A 19,907-nucleotide genomic window follows, 5' to 3' on the forward strand; every position below is an offset into this window, starting at 1 on the left:
GCTGTTGTCCTTTTTCCACCGCAAGAAGACGAATATTTCATGGATAGAACAACCAGACACACTCCTCACACTACTGCTGTGTCATTAATCTAGCGTAATATCCCCAGGGGTCACAATCCAATGGAAAAATGGCTTTTTATTTGCATGTTGTTTGTAATGTAACTATTAAATACTATATTTTTTATTTTCTGTAGGTTATGGATTAAATATGGAAAAACATATAGTTAGGTCCATAAATATTTGGACATCAACACAATTCTAACATTTTTGGTTCTATACACCAACACAATCAACACAATCTCACGGCAATTCGTAACTTTTTCATTTTGCGGCTAATTCGTATGAATTCGTACGATCTAATTCGTACAATTTAGTACGATTTGCTTATCCCCCAATGACGGTTGGGGTTAGGGGTGGGGTCAGGTGCCACGCCTCCTTTTTAAAATCGTACCATTTCGTACGACTGAACTCGTACGAATTCGTACGAATTACCCACTAAACTGGCGAAACGTAAAATACTTACGTTTTCTCGTGAGATCAGGCTGACACAATAGATTTAAAATGAAACAGGCATTTTTTTAGGCAGAGATGTGGTTTAACTGCAGACTGTCAGCTTTAATTTGAGAGTATTTACATCCAAATCGGGTAACCGCTGTAGGAATTACAACAGTTTGCATATGTGCTTCCCACTTGTTAAGGGACCAAAATGAATTGGACAATTGGCTTCTTAGCTGTTCCATCGCCAGGTGTTTGTTAATCCCTTATTATCCCGATAACTATGAGCAGATAAAAGGTTCAGAGTTGATTTCAAGTGTGCTATTTGCATTTAGAATCTGTTTCTTTCAAGATTAGATCCAAAGAGCTGTTGCTGTCAGTCAAGCAAGCCATCGTTAGGCTTAAAACACAAAACAAACCCATCAGAGAGATAGCAGAAACATCAGGCCTGGCCAAAACAATTTTTTGGAACATTCTTAAAAAGAAAGAACACCAGTGAGCTCAGCAACACCAAAAAAACGGAATACCACAGAAACAACTGTGGTGGACGACTGAAGAATTCTTTCCCTGGTGAAAAAAACATCCTTCACAACAGTTGGCCAGATCAAAAACACTCCAGGAGGTACAGGTGTTTGTGTGTCAAAGTTAGCAATCAAGAGAAGACTACACCTGAGTGAAAAGAGGGTTCAGAGGGCAAAGCACCACCAGAAATGAAACCCAGCGTCTAATGTCTATGTGTTCCAGACTTCAAGGCTGTAATTGACTGCAAAGGATTTGCAATCAAGTATTAAAAAGTGAAAGTTTGATTTATGATTATTATTCTGTCCAATTACTTTTGGTCCCTCAACAACCTGCATGCACATGTTGTCACTAATCATTATCAAAGAATTTAGTTTTATTAAATGCACATAAACTTTTTTAAATAAGGTAAGTAATTTGACAAAATAATTTAATGTCCCTCCAGGTGAACAGATACTCTGAGTTAATATCTCAACCACTGTGGCTGGACAGAATAAAAATGAAGTTGGAAAGTAAGAAGTATCAGAAGGTTGGAGAGTTTGTCTCTGACATCCAGCTCATTTTCAGCAACTGCAGGAAATTTAATCGGGTAAGATTCATTGAAACACATGAGACATAATAAATATATCACCAGAAAAACTTTTAATTCATATTTATATCTGCATCTTGTGCATTTCCAATGATAATTGGACAAATAACATGATGAGCTGAAGTTTGTTTTTTAATGTTTTGCCTGGTTTGTGCTTTGTTCTCTCTTGCTCTCTGTAGGCGATAAGTTTGGTCAGTTGGGCACCAAAATGAAGAAAATCTTTGAGGAGGAGATCCATAAAATCTTCTTTATTCAATAACATGCCACTAATCAAAGTACTTCTCAAAGATACAGTGAACTTCTGAACAGCTTTAAATGTTCAGTTTAACTCATTATAATGTAAATGAGATGGATTACATTAATTGTCCCACTGCCCTACAGATGATATGTGGTATGGGTAATATTTTTAAAGCCCAACAGAGGCCAATATTTGCACTCTTTTTCAGAAGCTAACCATTAGCTAACCTTTGAATAGGTTATTTACTTAAAAAATTATAATGATAAAATAAAAAAGTCAGTTACATGATTCACTTTTAAGACCTACTTTTTTAATGTTGCAGAATTATGTTGTTTTTTAATCCTTGGCATTCTGTTTTTTTGTTTTTATAAATAAACTTACGCCTTTTATGTAAGGCATGGAAAATGTTTTGCAGTATTATTAGTTATTGGAGTTTGTAATTTTATTGTGTATTTGATTACATTTTATGTAATCTTTTTTGTAAACAATATAAAGCATCAAGAATTAATTTCTGATTTTGTTGTTTGATAAATGTACATTTTCAGAAATAACTACACCTAAGAATATTAAATTCAAGTAAAATGTGTGGGGTTTCAAATAACTTTGGTTAAAATAAAAGGTCTAAAAATAAAGCGGCTAAACTTTTTTGTAGAGTCAAGGTATCCAAATCATTTCAACTTACCTTAGATTTAACTGATTTCAAATTTGTTATTGAAACATGGTTATTGTTCATCAGAATAAACAGTAAAGTAAACGTAGCTTTTTAATATTTTTTCCACATTTTTCGAGTGCCTTGGACTGATTTTTGCTGTTTATTTTAATGAATCCCTTACCCATAGAGCACTGTCACGTTATTTACCCCCGGAACACTTTTTGTTTGATTTTGGATGGTAATTGTTTATTTACATGGTTATTTTAGTAAAGGAACGTATATGTATAAGTGTCATATTGATAATCAGATTTTGACAATCTGCATACTAATTCTGATTGGTTATAAATATTACCTGTAAAAGATTAAGCGCTAATTTACATTTTCTTAATTGTGTCCAACTTTTGAGTTTGTAGGATAGTCTCAAACTAAAGTTTTTCATTATGTTCTAAATAAATGTTTTTCAAAGTAAAGTTTATTTATAAACTAATTTTGAGAAGATGCGAGCTATGATTTACACATAGTCAGATATCCTTACCTTAGCCAGTACCTTCTTGAAGAATTCCCTCATCTACCCTGACTTCTTCCCCTTTTTTCCTAGCATATTACAGGGGAGTTCTCGAGACCTTCCTGAGCTCAGACTTTACTCTCATCCAGTGAAATGGAAGGGAGCCCCGGGCTAGAGGACCTTCTGAGCTCAGCACAGCAAGCATTTTTTTGTTTTGAAAAGATGTAGATATCTAAACATAGTCGTCTTGGCTAAAACAAGGCTAAATTTGGGCTGTCAGTGTCTTATAGACATCTAAGAATAGGCCAAAATTAGACTAGTCATGAAATAAACAGAAACAAACATACACATATAAAAGTCTGTCTATTTGATGACTAGTTTTGGGCTATTCTTAGATGTCCATTACATTTTCACTGACAGCCCAAGTTTACCCTTAATTATTTTAGCCAAGCTGTCTAAGTTTAGATGTCTATTGTGTAAACTCTTGAAATGTCTTATTTTGAACTTAAACTGCTTCGGAACAAGTTAATGATGTGTAAATGATTGCAGAATTTCCGTTTTAGGGTAAAAAAACAAAAAAAAAACAGGGTCAGTGGCTTTAACCACTCCACATTTTTGATGGGCTTTTCTGTTTGGCCAGGTGATAATGTTCTGGCATGGGGCATTAGTGCTATTAGCATATCAGTAGAGGGCACAATAAACTAGCCAGATGGTACTGTGTGAATTGTGAAACTTGAGTTCTTTAAAATGTGTTGGTCATTTACCTTTAGGTTATTTAGCTAAATGTAATAGTTTGCCTCAACATTTTTGATTGAAATTGGACATAAGAATCAACACTAAACAATACTTTCATCAGATTCTGTGAGCTTGACCAGAATTTATAATACGATATTAAACTATTTTGGAAACATGATCAGTATGGTTGCGTTTGGAATGGAAGGGTATACATAACCCTACACGGCATCAGACACGTATTTGTTTGGACAGATTTACTGAATTTCTGCTTCTCGTGTCGCCACTAAAACTTGCTAAAACATGTAAACCTGTATTACAGAGTAACAAGAACGCGTTAAAGGTTAAAAAAATGTTTTATGCATTTGAGTATTTGAGGGTTACATGGAAATACCACGCGTTGGCGTCTCCCTTCCGTCAAACACGCCCCCTCCACGTGCTCTTCCCACGTTCTATGCAGGGATCCATTCATTCAGTCATTGAAACCATTCCAAACAGGTAACAGTTTGCTGTCGGAGGAATATTCAAAATAAACGGCAGCGTTTCTCTGGAAAGCCAGGTAACTACGAAACTACGTTAGTTTTTTTTTTTTTTTTTGCTGTATTGATTAGTCACATTGCAATAGATTATACATGGATGGAAATAAACCGTTTTCCAAATACCATTTATTTAGCTACGTTATTTATATTAGTTTAATTCATGAAATTCATCTGATTGATAACTGCTACAATTGTTTTTCTAGCTTTGTGTCGAATTTGGGCCTATTTAATCAAGGAAATCAGTTTGCTAAAAAATATATCCAAAGAATGCGCTTGTTTGTTTATCATCTTTCTGCACACTGCTTATAGTTTTTTCACGTAAACACGTACACGACATTATAACATGGCGTTAACACGCGCTGGCATAAGTGCATAAAAGTACGAATTAATAAAAAAGGGTTAAGACTGCATTGTTAGGGTGAATCGGCTTCCAAATTTTCCGAGAGGAAGTTCTGGTTTAAGTGGCGTCTTCCTGGCACTGTTTTTGCAACTTTAAACGCATTCCTGGGGCAAAACTCTGGTGTTGCTGGATCAATTGCCCGAAAATGTAATTCTAAACCTAAAGTCAGGAGACAATAACTGATAACAACGGCTTGCAAGCACATAACCTAATATATTAAAGACTATAAATGTTGGGGTAACGCATTAACGCGAGTTACGTAACAATATTACATTTCTAACGTTTAAAAAAATAATTATATTTGAGTTACTTATTAGTTGAGTTAATTCGCTTTTAAAAATATATTGCTGAATTAAAATTAAAAGAGTCACAATGAACAATGCAGGCAATGAGAGAATGTGTTCCTTATTTTTAATTTTTCGAAAAGAGATTGTCTCTATGGACAGTGGTTATACTTAAGACAAATAGTACAAAAGGAGCAATCAAATTGCTTTAAACCTTCAATAATCTATTTTTACAGCATGTAGAGCTCTGGGGTTAACATCCTAAAATATTGTCTTTGGTGTGCTTTTTAAAAGGTAAATGTAGGTGTAGGTTATACGATGTGTTGTTAATTGCAAAACCCCAGTAATAAAAAAGAAAAGAAAAACAAGTTCTGAAAGAGATCAAACCTCAGCCAGGTAATTCAAAAGTAAAGCAAAAGTAACATAACACACTTACCATAAAAAGTAACTAAGTAGTTACTTTTGGGGAGTAACTCAATATTGTAATGCATTACTTTCAAAAGTAACTTTCCCTAACTCTGCTAATAAATTGTCCCGCATACTTGATGCAGTTCATCAACTGAGGGAGAGCGAGCTACAAACTTGATGATTTTTATTGTTTATTTTATTATGAGTACTGTCAGCCACAAATTCTTAAAAACATACTGTCGTCATTTTCAAGTCAGTCACATTTTTTGAGTTTCTTGTTAAATTAAAGCAATATGGTTTGAAAAGCTGGGAGCATGTTAGGGCAAATACCCATTTGTAATATTGTTTTTGTACAGTAAAAATTGGTATATAACAGTTAATCAATAACGTATACAAAAAGCACATAACTTGTGCTTGGTGTGAGCCATAAGGAATTGTAGGCTTGTAAGGAACTCACAACATAAAAAAAAAATTATAAAAATATTTGTGGCCATTTTTTTAAATTATTTTATTACTATTGTTTGTGGACTTAAAATATTAATAGATGTTTTATTTTTCATATTCTTATCATAAAATTTTCAGCCAGTATATTCTTGTAACCCACGACTAAATGCATTATGTGTTTAGAGGTCAACAGGAGATGGATGGCAAATTATTCACAGATTCAGCCCTGGATGTGGCGGCCCGCTTTACAGACTTTGACCGGCTGATGGAGATGATGGTAAACAAGGGAAAACAAGGAGTAAAAAGAAAGATGAATCAAAATGACAACAAAAAGAAAAAAAACAAAAGTAAAAACTACACTTTTTCAGGTTCGTGTTCCTTGCATCAGCTAATAGGACTAGTGTTTTGACATTATTATTTTAATTTTTTTATTATCAGATCCAATCAAATAAGTTAAAATGTTACCATTTTTCCCATAGACTTGAATGGTGGATCTGGAACAAAGCAGGCTAAAGCAAAGTGTGAGCTGAAGGAAAACTACCCACATACTGAATTCATTGATGAGAAAAGAATAAGAAAGAAAAAAAGCTTCAAGAAAAATTCCAATAGGATGCCAAATTCACACCAAATATCCAGAATTAATGAGCAGAACAATAGCAAAAATGGCATGGGTAAGTATTTATTACTCTTTGTTAATTCCTTTTTTGTTTAGAACAATATTGTCTGTGTTTTCGACCGTAATTTAGATCGATTTCTGCATTAATATATGCTGCAACAATATTCTTTTGTTTGTCCATTATTTTTTAAGGACTAGATTCAACAGATGCCTTTAAGGAGATGAGAAAAAAGAAAGTGCTGCAGGTTTACTGTGGGAAAATGGCAGGTAGTCTCTACAGAACGAAGTATGAAAAGGGTACGTTTTGTGAAATACCTTTTACTTAAAAAATTTTTGTACACTTCCTTAACAATACTGGCGGAATGTTTGATTACTTTGATACACCAAACCTCAAATTAGAATTATGTATAATGAATGAAGGTGGATAATTCATCAAACTCTCATATATTAGGAAGGTAACTATCAGGGCTTGATATTAACTTTTTTTTTTTTTTTTATCACCAGCCACTGTGGATTGTAGTTTTCCAACGTTACTAGCCACTCGTCAATTGAACATTGTTATATATATTTATTCAGATAATGTGCATTTGATTTACAATCTTTGTATCATATTTTTTTCTGTGTAAAGGAGAGCAGTGTATATTATGTAAAGGGCAGTGGTTTACACCCTGGCAGTTCGAAAAGTTTGGAGGAAAAGCGAATAGCAAGAAGTGGAAGCGTAGCATTCACTGCAAGCTGTCAAACGATCCTCGGCCTGTGCAACTAATGAAACTCATCAAGGTGAGCATGTAGTCAGTGTATGATCAGGATTTATTTGATATATTAATGAAGATGCAAACTGTGAATGTATCATCGTCTCATTTAAATAAACCCTCCTGTTTGTATTAGAATGACTGTCTTTCAGAGTTTGGACACTTGAGGGAGTCGCCTCAACAGGTATTATTTTTGCACATGAGACCAAATCATTCATATTATGTTGTAGTTCAACTTCTGTTGGTTTGTAATCTGTAGATTATCAATTGATATTTTGTTACCTGGTTTACTTTATAGATGACTTTTAACAGTTTTTAAGAAACAATCCGAAGATTTGTTTAAATTCACAACCATTTTCCTATAGGGAGCGCAGACTGAGGGAGACAGTGCAACCACGGCGCGAAATGAGACTGTGAACTGTGGACTAATGAGCTCTTTAAAAGATATTCCACCGTCTGTGAGAAGCATGTTTTCCAAAACTCTTGAAGTAACTGTGTGTAGAAACAAAGAGCAAATACTGCAGAAGGAAACTATCCAGACAGGTGAGTTGAAATGAATCTGCATTTCAGATAAATCGTTTTCCAGAAAGACTTTTATAGAACTGAGAAGTTAATAAATACATGTTTTCATTTTTATATGATGCACATCTATTATCAGCTCATAGGAGACAACATCATCTCTCAGACACACAAAAAATATGTACCTTTTATTTTTTTTGCTTGCCGTTTATTGGAACTTATTGGATTGTTGTGGAAATATTCGGCCAGTCTGCCTTTAGTTTGCCAAAGAGCTTTGTATTTTATTCTGAGAGTTGCTGAAGGCTTAAATTTTATTAATAAATTTTTTTCATCTACATTAACTAACCATGTTAATGTATGTGGTTTTTTTTTTTTTTTTTTTTTTTACATACAGACGATTCTTCAGATGAGTCAAAATCTGTTGCTGAAAGAGTTAAAATGGTGAGATTTAGTTATACAATGATGACTATAAGGAGCTCAACTTAAACACCATGTACAACCAATGTAATTTATGTAAATAACCCAAATAATTACCTTAAATTTTACCCTTTTACTTTTTCTCTGTCACTGAAAGGTGCATAACTACTGTGCTTGCATATTGCCCAATGTGCGCACCCCAAAATTAAAATGATCATCATTTACTCACTCTCTTTTAATACCTTAAAGCATTTCATAATGTTCTGAACACAAATGAAATTATTTTGAACTCATTTTTTTTTTTTATCTGAGTTGAGTGTTCTAAAGATTTTACAAGTTTTTAATGGGTTTGGAATGACGAGTAAATGATTGCAGAATTTAAGTATCATTTCTCTCTTGTATATAGAACAGGAGAGAATCTGTGACTTCAACTGAAGCTGCTACCAAAATGACCTCTCAACCAGTGGAATCTACTAACAACGATAAAGGTTTGTATGCTGTCATTTTCTCTCTGTATATGTACACACACACACACCCCTCTCTCTCTCTCTCTCTCTCTGACTCTTTCTCTCTCTCAATGTAACAATTTACATAATAAGAAAGAAAAAATAAAACAAAGTATTGAGTTAGATGTTCTATTGTTTTTTTAAATGTATAATAAGGGCTAGAATACATCTAGAATTTAATTATTATAGATTGATTAAAATATATCTGGGATTCAGATAAAAAGATGTGGTCTGCTATAGGAGAAAACTTATCTTTTTCTCAATTATTTTAAAAGAAAAAACATGTAAATGTTTTTTTCAAGTATGTAATGCAGATTGTATTTTAATTCCCTTTTAAAAAAGCAAAATAAAGTTTGTTAATCTCAAATCTCTCTCTCTCTCTCTCTCTCTCTCTCTCTCTCTCATATATATGTATATGTATACACATATGATTGACTTTGGAGGACATATTTTGTTTTTACTTTTGAATAGATTTTTTTTTTTTTTTTTATAAATGAATGGTAACCAATTATTCATAGTTTTTAATCGGGTTACTAGCTTAAAGTACCTGTTAAGTTTCTGTTTATGTGTCAACTGATAGACAATGAACATTTGTCTATTTTCTTCGACAAAATCAAACACTCTGTCTTTGTGGCTAAGGCCCCGTTTACACTAATGCATTTTAGTTTGCAAATTTCCTAGTTGTGCTTCAGTTATGCCATCCACACTACGCCGGAGTTTTCGAGCGCCAAAAACGGAGCGTTTTAGAATAAAAACGGATTCAACGTTTCTAAAACGCTCCGTTTTCGTCGCTTAAACTCAGCTGCTGCTCCGTCTTAGTGTGAATAGGGGGAAAAACGGAGTCATCTGAAAACGGTGGCTGGGCTGCTGAGATTCACTACCTGACTGAGGCTTTTGTGTCGTTGCGTATCCTTCCCTTATTCGTCAAGCCCCAATCTCATGACTATAACACATGTCTTTAATGCTACCGGAAGACAGCAGACCAGCCTTCACTGTAAACAACAACATGGACACAGAAATAGGAGCGTTGTTTACACTATTGTCTCTTAGGCGCCATTGTGCAGTTATTCATTTGTTACGTTTAGTAACAACTCGACCTAAAAACAGCTTGGGCTCGTTCACACCAAAGGCGTCTGCTTCTAAAATTGAGAGACGCAATGCTATAGACTGGTTTGAATAAAGCTCTAAAGCACTGAGAGCTTAATTGTTTTGCCAGAACAAGCCGGTTCTGGACCTGGCATCTCTAAAAATCTGATCTGGCACCTCATTTTACCAATCCCCGTCCTCACATGCACCTTCGCCCCGCTTTTCAGCGACTACCCTACGCTCTTCACTTTCGTCCCCTACACCAAACATTCCGCCATAGTCTTTATGTGGCTAAGAGGTAAAAACAGACTGGGCTTGTTCGCATCGAATGTGTCTGCTTATAAAATCGCAAGACGCAATGCTTCAGACTGGTTTGAATGAAGCTCTAAAGCACTGAGAGCCTGTAAACAGAAACTTGCAATTGTTGTATGTCTCTCTTCTGATTGGTTACAGGTAAAAGTTACAGTAGTCCAAAAATGTGGTGATCATGATCAGAAATTCATAAAAAAATCCATAAATGTGTTTTAATATGAAAAACAATAGAAAAAAGTGCTTTGCAAAGGCATTAAATGCATTGTGTGAACTGCCCCTTACACTATTTCTTTCTTTCAGTGTTTCCTATTATGTGAAGTTTCACAAACTAATTTCGAGAGGAGATCGTGATATGATTCATGGCAGCTGGTCTCTCATCTGCAATCTTTAGTAAACCAATCAGATTATTTCAAACTCACAATAAGTAATCTGTCTTGCCTTACTCCCTTATCTTCAATTTTTTAAGAGTCCAATCGCTCCAAGCCACCCACACCTTATCCTTTTTTACCATGGGGAGAACTACCTCAAGAACTACCTAATCTTGTAGACCAGGTGGGAGCCCTGGGCTCAATTATCTCCAAGCTCAGGGTTCTCTCCTGGGACAGTATGCCAAGCCTGCTATTAATATCAAGCAATCTGAGTGTGAACTCTTGAAATAAATTATAAAGCATATTTGTTCATTGCATCGTCAGTTTATACCTATTCATTTTGTAAGCCATACTGCAATGATATGTTTTCATTGACTCCCTGTTTTTCAGTAAACAAAGATGCACCTGCACACCCCCCTGATGCTCCAGAGCCTGCCGTACCTTCTGTCATGGAGAAGGCTATTCAGACCACAGAAGAAGTAACAGCTCCGCTCAGCCTCACTTCTCCTCCTGCTGAATGGCAGAACCCAATTGAACCAGTAGAGACTCGGGAAACAGGCCAGATGCAGTTATTTGAATTTCTGGCTAAACAGTTTAATACCATCAACGACACTCTAAAATCAATTGATACGTCTTTAAAGAAGCTGGTGGAGAAGCAGTCACATGACTCTCTGCCAGAGTCTAACAGGGGGATTCCTGCTCTTCAAGAACACCCCCAGGTTAATTGCTTGGTCAAGCAGGAGTAAGATACAGACGTTGTCTTGAGATGATTGGAATTGAAATGACTGACTAAAGTTTTTAACAAAATGAAAAAGTTAGTAGATTGATGAAATGTATATCATAGATGTTACAATATAAAGTTATGTATCTGCATTTTATAGTCATACACGTATTATTTTTAAAGTCAATACAGAAAGCAGTCTTTTTAACCATTTGCTTTTTTGGTTATGCATTAAAACATGACATTCTGAAACATTTTTATCTCACTATTTACTGTAAGGACGTTATTAATCTGTAATTCGACTTGTAAACCTACAGACTTGAGGCTTTTCCAAGCCGACATTAAATTTTATCAGCCTTCCCGATTGTAAATAAACTTAGTCCACAACATTTCTTTGATTTTTATTTTCATTTCATTTTTTCCCTGCACTGAAATTTGAATTCCCTCATATTTTATGCTAAACCTAATTCAAATGCAAGAATTGATATGGCATTTTATATATATATGTGTGTATTTTCCTTCATTAATGTCTCTTTGATTTCTGTTGCAATACCACTAAAGTTGTTTACTAGGAAGTCAGACCTTCTGAAAGGAGTGGTTAGGAGGAGCGTGCAAAAGGAGGGCAGATTAGATGTGTGTATGCATGTGTACGTAACTCTGCTAAAAGAAGATCTAGAAAAATAAAACTACAAGTCGAAGACACAGCAAGGTAAGAATATTGTTGTAGATATTAGTAATTGGTAACATTTAACTTAAATTTTGTGATCTGTTTTCTTTTTAAACTTTGTCACTCAGATACAAAAGCATCAGTCTAGGAAGCCACTTTCAGTTTCATTTCAGGGTCAGAGTAATTTTGAATGTTGAGATCTGTTTCCTTGTGTGTGTGTGTGTATGTAGTATTTCCAAAGATTTTGGCAGCTTGTTTTACAAACAAAAAGGCAGAAAGAATTTAGTCCACTTTATACCGTTACAGTAATACTGTAAAAGTTACAGTAAAATATAATGGTGTCTGTGTAAAATCTTTGTAGAAAGATGAAGTTTTAATGAATAAATATAAATACGTTGTTATAAAAACCTATTGATTAGATTGATCCCATATACATGGGTTCAACCAACCAACAAATGTAGTCTTTTTAACAGTTAGATTTAAACATGATTATTAGAAAAATTTAAAACAAATAGTAAAACATTTTTTTATGAAGATATATTTTCTATTGTAGTCTATACTAGCCTACATTTTATTCCACTTTCACTGAATCATCACAAATGTAAGCAGTGAGTTTAAAAAAAAATCTATAATACTTTCTAAGAAGCTTATGCTTACAATGAACTTTTAACTCATTTATAATCAGTCTTTAAAGACAATCCTTAGGCTATATTATAATGACTAGCTATATTATAGCTACGTTTATAATAGTGTTATGAATAATTATTGATGCATTTAATTTTTCAAAGCATATTCATAGCACATTTAATTATAATTTATTAATCAGTCATGATTGTATGTTAAAGGATGCAGTCTGCCATGTTAAAACATTGTTATGCCATAGTTACATAATTTATAAACTAATTCAAGAGAGAAACTTGCTTATGATTGATCACGGCTGGTCCTGCATTAGCGCATGGTTCGCCAATTGGATTATTTCTCTCTTACTATTGACCTTATTCTAAAATGCGGAAGTGCGCCTGTTTTCGCAATTGTTTTAGAACTTTTGATTCAGTCGCCTATGGGAGAAATGACTAGCAATAATAAACAGCAAAAAATGGTCAAACTACTTGCTCTACAAACAAATGTTTGCATGACTATACAGACCAAGTAGAATAATATAATAATAAAATATCAAATTGCAACATCAAGCAGCGTAACGAGCAGTTTTTAATGTCAAAAAATTAATGGAAGTGAGTGAGACCGGAAGTCATCCAAAAAGATTCAAATGTCTGCGCCCGCTCGTCGGCGGAGAATAAGGTGAATATATAACGTTTATATATTTTTCTAAGTTTCTTACTTTAGTTATCTTCGACTTGAAAAATCCCCCCTTCCACCTCTACTCCTCCACCTTTCCCTTTTTAGGGTGGCATGATGGCCTAGGGGTTAGCACTGTTGCCTCAGCTGGAACATTACTTTAAATACTTAACAGGCCAATGGTCGTTTTGTGTGGAGTTTACATATTCTCCCCATGCTCACATGGGTTTTCCCTAAGTTTTCCGGTTTCCTCCCACAGTTTTAAAACGTGTCATAAGTTAATTGATCAATTAAAGAATGATTATGAATAATTATGAACGGAGTTATAGGTCTTGGAAAGCTTCATGGAAAGTGCTACCACAGTTTTCATGAGAAATGCATAATGTTGTGAGTTTTTCACAGGACATGGATGAAGAGTCTGTGACAGACACCGAGTCTGAATCAGCATCTCAATGGGATCCAAAGAGTAGCACTGAATCTGAGAGCTGGAGTGAGGGCAGCAGAGAAAACAGAAGTAAAAAAAGAAAGAAAACAAGAAAACAAACCTGTAAGTTAGAGACATTCATTTAAAACTATGTCTCTCAACCACATTTCTGGAGGACCACCAACATACAGTTTTAGATGTCTACTCTCACAGCCATTACAGGTCTTTCATTCTCTGCTAATAAGCTGATGATCTCAATCAGGTGTGTTTGGTTAAGGAGTCATGAAAAATGTGCAGAGCTGGTGGTCCTCCAGGAACGTAGTTGAAATATACTGTTTTTAAACCTTTCTGAAATTGTGTAATCTTTGGTATCTGACCTTTGTTTCAGCGTTCACCAAGTTTTCAAGACAATCAATTGAAAAGAAACGTGAACTTGATGTCACATGTGGGGATAAAGAAGGCATCCTGAATCTGGAGAAGTATAATAATGACAGTAGGTGCAGATGCTCATGTACAAGTCTCCTTTTAAAGAATATTTGAAACATTATTCAAGATCCACTAAAGTTCAAATGTCATTCCAGTAGTGCCTCAAACTAAATTATCCTCTGTAGTTCAGGAGTGTATCTTCAGTGAAGGCCGGTGGTTTACGCCGAGCGGCTTTGAGAAGTTTGGAGGAAGGGAAAGAAGCAAGAAGTGGAAAAACAGCATCCGATGTGATGGCCTTCCAATCCAAGAGCTTTTGGATGTGAGAAGAGCAGTTTTTGCATACTTACATTTTTTTAATATATAACTGGTTTTCAGTCATGCTTGTGGAGACTGATATTATTAGTAGTTTTAACAGGTATTTCTTGTATATAGTGCCATAACATTATATTGTGTTGTAATTAAAGGTGCTGTATGTAAGTTTTTGACTTTTAAGTATAAAAATACCATAATATGTTTGCAGATATTAAGGTACATGCCAAGGAAACATTCTTATTTATCTGTAAAACTATGCTCAAGTCAGTTACTCTGCTTTGAGCATGTGTGTTATGTGCTGGAACGCTGTCTTTGATTTGGTTATTTAACCCACCCACTGCCACTTTTGCCAATTATATTTCAGCACTCCGGGTTGTCTTGTTGGAAAATAGTGTGTTTCATTTAGAAAGGCTCTCAAAGCAAGTGGCTGTGATCGAAATGCAACCTTTGGTGGACAGTAGCAGACTCTAAATGAGACGCAGATTCAGAGTTTAACATAAGGTTATTAAGTAATAAATGTATAAATATTACAAATGTAAACATTAGGTAAGCAGGTTAAATTGTAGCCTGTGTCCTAACAACACGCTATGTGCTAAGATTTGCATTAAGCAGTTTGGCTGTTTGCACCAGACGAAACACGACAGAAATTTACATACATCTAAGTAAACTATCTGCAGCTGCTTTCAGTAGTTAGGCAATAAATGTCCTTTAAAATGCCATTCAAACTTAAATTGTTAGCATTTAACATTGAATAAAGCACATGAGGATAACTTAAGGTGATCATTGTCAGTTTATCCTCTTGTTCACCTGTGAGAAATAGAAGCCATTTCTAATATATCAATTCGAGATGTTGGTTAGAACAAAAGCTCCTTTTAATATGGAAAATATTCCTTCTGTCGTGTGCCGTTACTTTTATTTAGAACACTATTTAAATCAGCCTTTAGGCTCGTCACTCAAACTCGTTCCTGTTCCTCAATCTGGCAACCTGCTCTTGCGTTTGTTTTCATCCCGGAATGTAATACATTGTTCAACCACTGGGTGTCAAACTTACATATTGCACCTTTAAAATAGCCAATGTGTTGTATAGAAATCTGTAGGGTATCAATTGATATGTTTATGGTTACTTAAATGACTTTTGAAGTGTTTTTAAAATTACTATCAACCATTTTCCCATAGATGATGCAGACATATGGAGACAGTGCAAGCACTGTGCAGAATGAAACTATGACCTCTGAATTATTAAACTCTTTAAAAGATTTCCCAGAGTCATGGAAAAGCTTGTTTTCCAAAACTCTAAAAGTACATGTGTGTAGAAATGAAGGGGAAATACTCCGGAAGCAAACAACCCAGACAGGTGAGTTGAATGAATGAAATGAATGTCTTTTCAACCAGAGCTTTATTAAACAATGAAGCTAATACATGCATGTTCCCCCTATATATGTCATACCCAGCTATTATCAATTCATAAAAGCCAACTACTTCACACAAAAGTAATGTCTACCATTATCTTTTGCCTACTGTTTGTTGCACATATTACAATGATGGTGCAAATATTAAGCCAATGTTAATATAAGTGCACATATTAACCAGTCCAGGATGCCTTTTTGGGTTTGCTAAACAGCTCTGTATTTATTGAAGGAGTTGATATATGTTTATATATTATTAATTTGAATTTATCTACATGTACTGACTCAATTTTTGTTTTCTAGCACATACAGACAGTTCTTCAGATGAGTCTGTATCTGTTGCTGAAAGAGTTAAAACGGTGAGATTTATTTACACATTGTTAAACAGTTTAGTTGTATGTATTGTTTTACTGGGCTATTTTCAGCATGAAGTTGAGACTCCTTCCAAACACTAAAGAAATTATGTACACTGAAAAAAATTATTTCTGCAAAATTGTTGCAAACAATTTATGTGTTGATTTTAAGCAAGCAAATTCAATTTAGTAATGTTAAACTTGATTTGTTTGTTTTAAATTCAGCCCAAATAAACAAATTTGCAAACACTTAACGTGAAAATAAATTCAAGGAATCATCTTTGAATCATTGTTTTCGGCATATAGAAAACTTGTATGCAAAAAAAACAAATGATTACCTTACACTTTAAACTTTCATAATCTCTGTTACTGAAATGTACACAATTACTGTAAAATATAGACTTGTATACACTAAAATATTTGTCATCTTTTTTTAAACCCTTAACACTTTGTAATCTTCTAAACACAAATGAATGTATTTGAACAAATAACAGATATTGTAAATTAGGGTGTTTTCATTTGTGTTCTTAAATGAACACATTTCTTATAGGTTTTATAGTAAATGATTACTTAATGTAAGTAACCTTTGATCAAACTAAAGTTGTTGTTGTTGTTGTTGTTTTTATTGGCACAGAGCAGGAGAGATTTTGTGATTTCAACTGAAACTGTCAGCAAAATGGTGGAATCTTCTAGCAATGATGAAGGTTTGCATTACATGTCCTTTCCTTTATATGCCTTTTTCTCTTTATATTCTCTGTATCCCATTCCTGAAATACCCAATTTTTGTAGAATTGTGACTAAGATGTTATGGATATATACATTTTTGGTTGCTGCTACTCACTAGAAAGAGAATATAAATATGAATATTAGTATTTTAATAAAGGAGTTGCTGAATGTTTATATATAATTAACTTTAATTTGTTTATTCACATGTAATGACTCAAAATCTTTTTTCTAGCACATACAGACAGTTCTTCAGATGAGTCTGTATCTGTTGCTGAAAGAGTTAAAACGGTGAGATTTATTTACACATTGTTAAACAGTTTTATTGTATGTATTTAACCTATTTTTGGGTTATTTTTAGCATGAAGTTGATTCTCTCCTGAACTGAAGACATTATGTACAACAAGCTTAATATATGCAGAAAAACAACAACTAACAAACAAATAATTACCCTAAACTTGAAATCTTTGTTACTAAAAAGTACATAAATACTGTTAAATACATTTTTCATTTACTCACCCTGGTGTCCTGTTGAACCCCCTTTTTTAAACACTTTTTGTAATAAACACTAATCAACGTATGTTAACAAATGCTGAATTTTGATGGAATGGAGTGTTGATTTGTGTTCTTAAATGAAAAAATGTCTCATGGGTTTGGAGTGACGTGAGGGTGAGTAAATGATACAAAATGTTATTAACCTTTTATTGAATTAAGGTCATTTATTTTTTTTACACAGAACAGGAGAGATTTTACGATTTCAACTGAAAATGTCAGCAAAATGATCACTCAACAGGTGGAATCTACTCACAATGATAAAGGTTTGTATTTCTCATCATTTCCTCTGTATGCAGTTTTTCCTCTGTTTCCCATTTCTTAAATTCCCAATTTTTTTGTAGTATTGTGACAGAAGTTGGAGGATATATTTTAAATTTCTGCTACTAAATAGAAAAATAATAGTTATAGATAACTGTTAACCTACGTAACATCCAATCTTTCAAATATACCATTAAGTATAGAAAATATAAAATGAAATACAAAAAAAATCTGTCAGTATTAAATTTTTCGTTTTATACACATGGCAAAAAAAAAAAAAAAATAGAAGCCCATCCATTATACTGATTTCAGCTCAAAATGAAAATTAAAAATAAACAAAAACGTATATATACTCACCAGCCACTTTGAGGCACACTAGTACCGGGTTGGGCCCCCTTTTGCTTTCAGAGCTGTCTTAATGCTTCGTGGGCATAGACTCAACAAGGTACTGGAAATAATCCTCAGAGATTTTGGTCCATGTTGACATAATAACATCACGCAATTGCTGCAGATTTGTCAGCTGCACATCCATGATGTGAATCTCCCTTCCACCACATCCCAAAGGTGCTCTATTAGATTGAGTCTGGTGACTGTAGAGGCCATTTGAGGACAGTGAACTCATTGTCATGTTCAAAAAAAACAGTCTGAGATGATTCACGCTTTATGACATGGCGCGTTATCCTGCTGGAGATGGCACACTGTGGTCATAAAGGGATGGACATGGTCAGCAACAATACTCAGGTTGGCTGTGTTGTTGACTCAATGCTCAGTTGGTATTAATGGGCCCAAAGTGTGCCAAGAAAATATCCCCCACACCATTACACCACCAGCAGCCTGAACCATTGATGCAAGGCAGGATGGATGCATCCTTTCATGTTGCTGATGGCAAATTCTAACCATACCAGCCGTATGTCACAGCAGAAATCGAGACTCAGACCAGGAAACGTTTTTCTTCTATTGTCCAATTTTGGTGAGCTTGTGCAAATTGTAGCTTTAGTTTCCTGATCTTAGCTGACAGGAGTGGCACCTGGTGTGGTCTTCTGCTGCTGTAGCCCATCTGCCTCAAGGTTTGATGTGTTGTGCATTCAGAGATGCTCCTCTGCAGACCTCGATTGTAATAAGTAGTTATTTGAGTTACAGTTGCCTTTCTATCAGCTGGAACTAGCCTGGCCATTCTCCTCTGAACTCTGGCATGAACAAAGCATTTGCGCCCTCAGAACTGTCGCTCACTGGATATTTTCTCTTTTTTGGATTATTCTCCTGTAAAACCTAGAGATGGTTGTGCATGAAAATCCCAGTAGATCAGCAGTTTCTGAAATACTTTGACCAGACCGTCTGGCATCAACAACCATGCCACCTTCAAAGTCGCGTAAATCACCTTTCTTCCCCATTCTTCTGCAGCAGATCGTCTTGACCATGTCTGCATGCCTAATTGCATTGAGTTGCTGCCATGTGATTGGCTGATTGGAAATTTGCGTTAACGAGCATTTGGGCAGGTGTACCTTATAAAGTGGCCAGTTAAAATTTAATGTTAATTTTATGCTTCAGACACACAAGCTATTTTATTTATAGAATTGCAAACTTGACATCACAGCATGATCATTGTCTTTAAAACAAAAATGCAGTGGGTAGGTCATGTGATAATGACAAATGGTTGTAGTACATCAGAATTCCAATCTATTTACATTCATAATATTTAGAACATACTTTTGTAATGGTCATGTGGTAAATTAAAATTTAAATGTAGTACTTACTCGGGTAGTAGTCAATTTCAGACACACCTACAGTTTCTCTATTTGTCTGTTTCTCTTATGTAAATTACAGTTGTTCCATGCATGGAGTCAATTTATACTTATGTTGTTACTCGTCATATTGCAATGATATATTTTAATTCTCCATCATTGCCTTTTGAACAAAGATTCTCCTGCACACCCCAATGATGCTTCAGAGCCTGCAGGATATTCGGTCATAGAGGAGGCAGTTCAACCTACAGAAGAAGTAGCTCTGCTCGGCTTCAGTTCTCCTCATGCTCAATGGCAGAACCCTGTTGAACCAGAAGACACTCAGGAAATAGGCCAAATGCAGTTATTTGAATTTCTGGCTAAACAGTTTAATACTGTTAACGACACCTTAAAATCAATCGATGCAACTTTAAAGAAGCTGGTAGAAAAGCAGTTACATGACTCTCTGCCACATTATAACCAGGAGCACCTCACATGTCATAAAAATTGAAGCTCTGGGTCCTTTGATCGCCCTCTAGTGGTTCAATGCAATACAGATATCAAACCACACCCCTTTATGTAAACTAATGGAAGTTCAAACAAACAAAAATAATTGAAAGTTCAATAAAACATCCTGAAAAAGTTCAGTTTTGGTCATTTAAGG

At 34.7% G+C, this 19,907-nt stretch overlaps 2 protein-coding genes across 3 annotated transcripts; both read left to right on the forward strand.

Moving 5' to 3' along the window:
• Positions 1-4,211: 4,211 nt before the first annotated feature.
• On the forward strand, positions 4,212-11,491 carry si:dkey-68o6.5. 2 transcript variants are annotated; one of them, XM_021471425.3, is made up of 10 exons: positions 4,212-4,289; positions 5,989-6,173; positions 6,285-6,476; positions 6,614-6,718; positions 7,050-7,201; positions 7,310-7,357; positions 7,539-7,716; positions 8,087-8,133; positions 8,516-8,597; positions 10,772-11,491. In XM_021471425.3, the coding sequence occupies exons 2-10, from the start codon at positions 6,002-6,004 to the stop codon at positions 11,125-11,127; spliced, it is 1,332 nt and encodes a 443-aa protein (XP_021327100.2). In that variant the 5' UTR covers positions 4,212-4,289; positions 5,989-6,001; the 3' UTR covers positions 11,128-11,491. The 2 variants fall into 2 exon arrangements, 1 of the variants encoding a protein (XP_021327100.2); XR_012400967.1 differs by lacking the exon at positions 8,087-8,133.
• Positions 11,492-11,578: 87 nt separating this feature from the next.
• si:dkey-68o6.6 lies at positions 11,579-19,890 on the forward strand. The gene is made up of 10 exons (XM_678043.9): positions 11,579-11,811; positions 13,468-13,612; positions 13,878-13,982; positions 14,101-14,234; positions 15,404-15,581; positions 15,937-15,992; positions 16,621-16,690; positions 16,945-17,000; positions 17,446-17,527; positions 19,441-19,890. The coding sequence occupies exons 2-10, from the start codon at positions 13,471-13,473 to the stop codon at positions 19,752-19,754; spliced, it is 1,137 nt and encodes a 378-aa protein (XP_683135.3). The 5' UTR covers positions 11,579-11,811; positions 13,468-13,470; the 3' UTR covers positions 19,755-19,890.
• Positions 19,891-19,907: the final 17 nt, after the last annotated feature.

This window comes from Danio rerio, chromosome 3 (genome assembly GCF_049306965.1).
Source record: "Danio rerio strain Tuebingen ecotype United States chromosome 3, GRCz12tu, whole genome shotgun sequence".
Classification (NCBI taxonomy): domain Eukaryota; kingdom Metazoa; phylum Chordata; class Actinopteri; order Cypriniformes; family Danionidae; genus Danio; species Danio rerio.

Excerpts from the sequence above, each read along its gene's own strand:
- si:dkey-68o6.5 (XM_021471425.3), top strand. The coding sequence starts at position 6,002 with ATGGATGGCAAATTATTCACAGATTCAGCCCTGGATGTGGCGGCCCGC. Across the intron at positions 7,202-7,309 it reads AACTAATGAAACTCATCAAG|AATGACTGTCTTTCAGAGTT; the intron begins GTGAGCATGTAG and ends TGTTTGTATTAG. Across the intron at positions 8,134-8,515 it reads TTGCTGAAAGAGTTAAAATG|AACAGGAGAGAATCTGTGAC; the intron begins GTGAGATTTAGT and ends TCTTGTATATAG.
- si:dkey-68o6.6 (XM_678043.9), top strand. The coding sequence starts at position 13,471 with ATGGATGAAGAGTCTGTGACAGACACCGAGTCTGAATCAGCATCTCAA. Across the intron at positions 16,691-16,944 it reads ATCTTCTAGCAATGATGAAG|CACATACAGACAGTTCTTCA; the intron begins GTTTGCATTACA and ends TCTTTTTTCTAG. Across the intron at positions 17,001-17,445 it reads TTGCTGAAAGAGTTAAAACG|AACAGGAGAGATTTTACGAT; the intron begins GTGAGATTTATT and ends TTTTTTACACAG.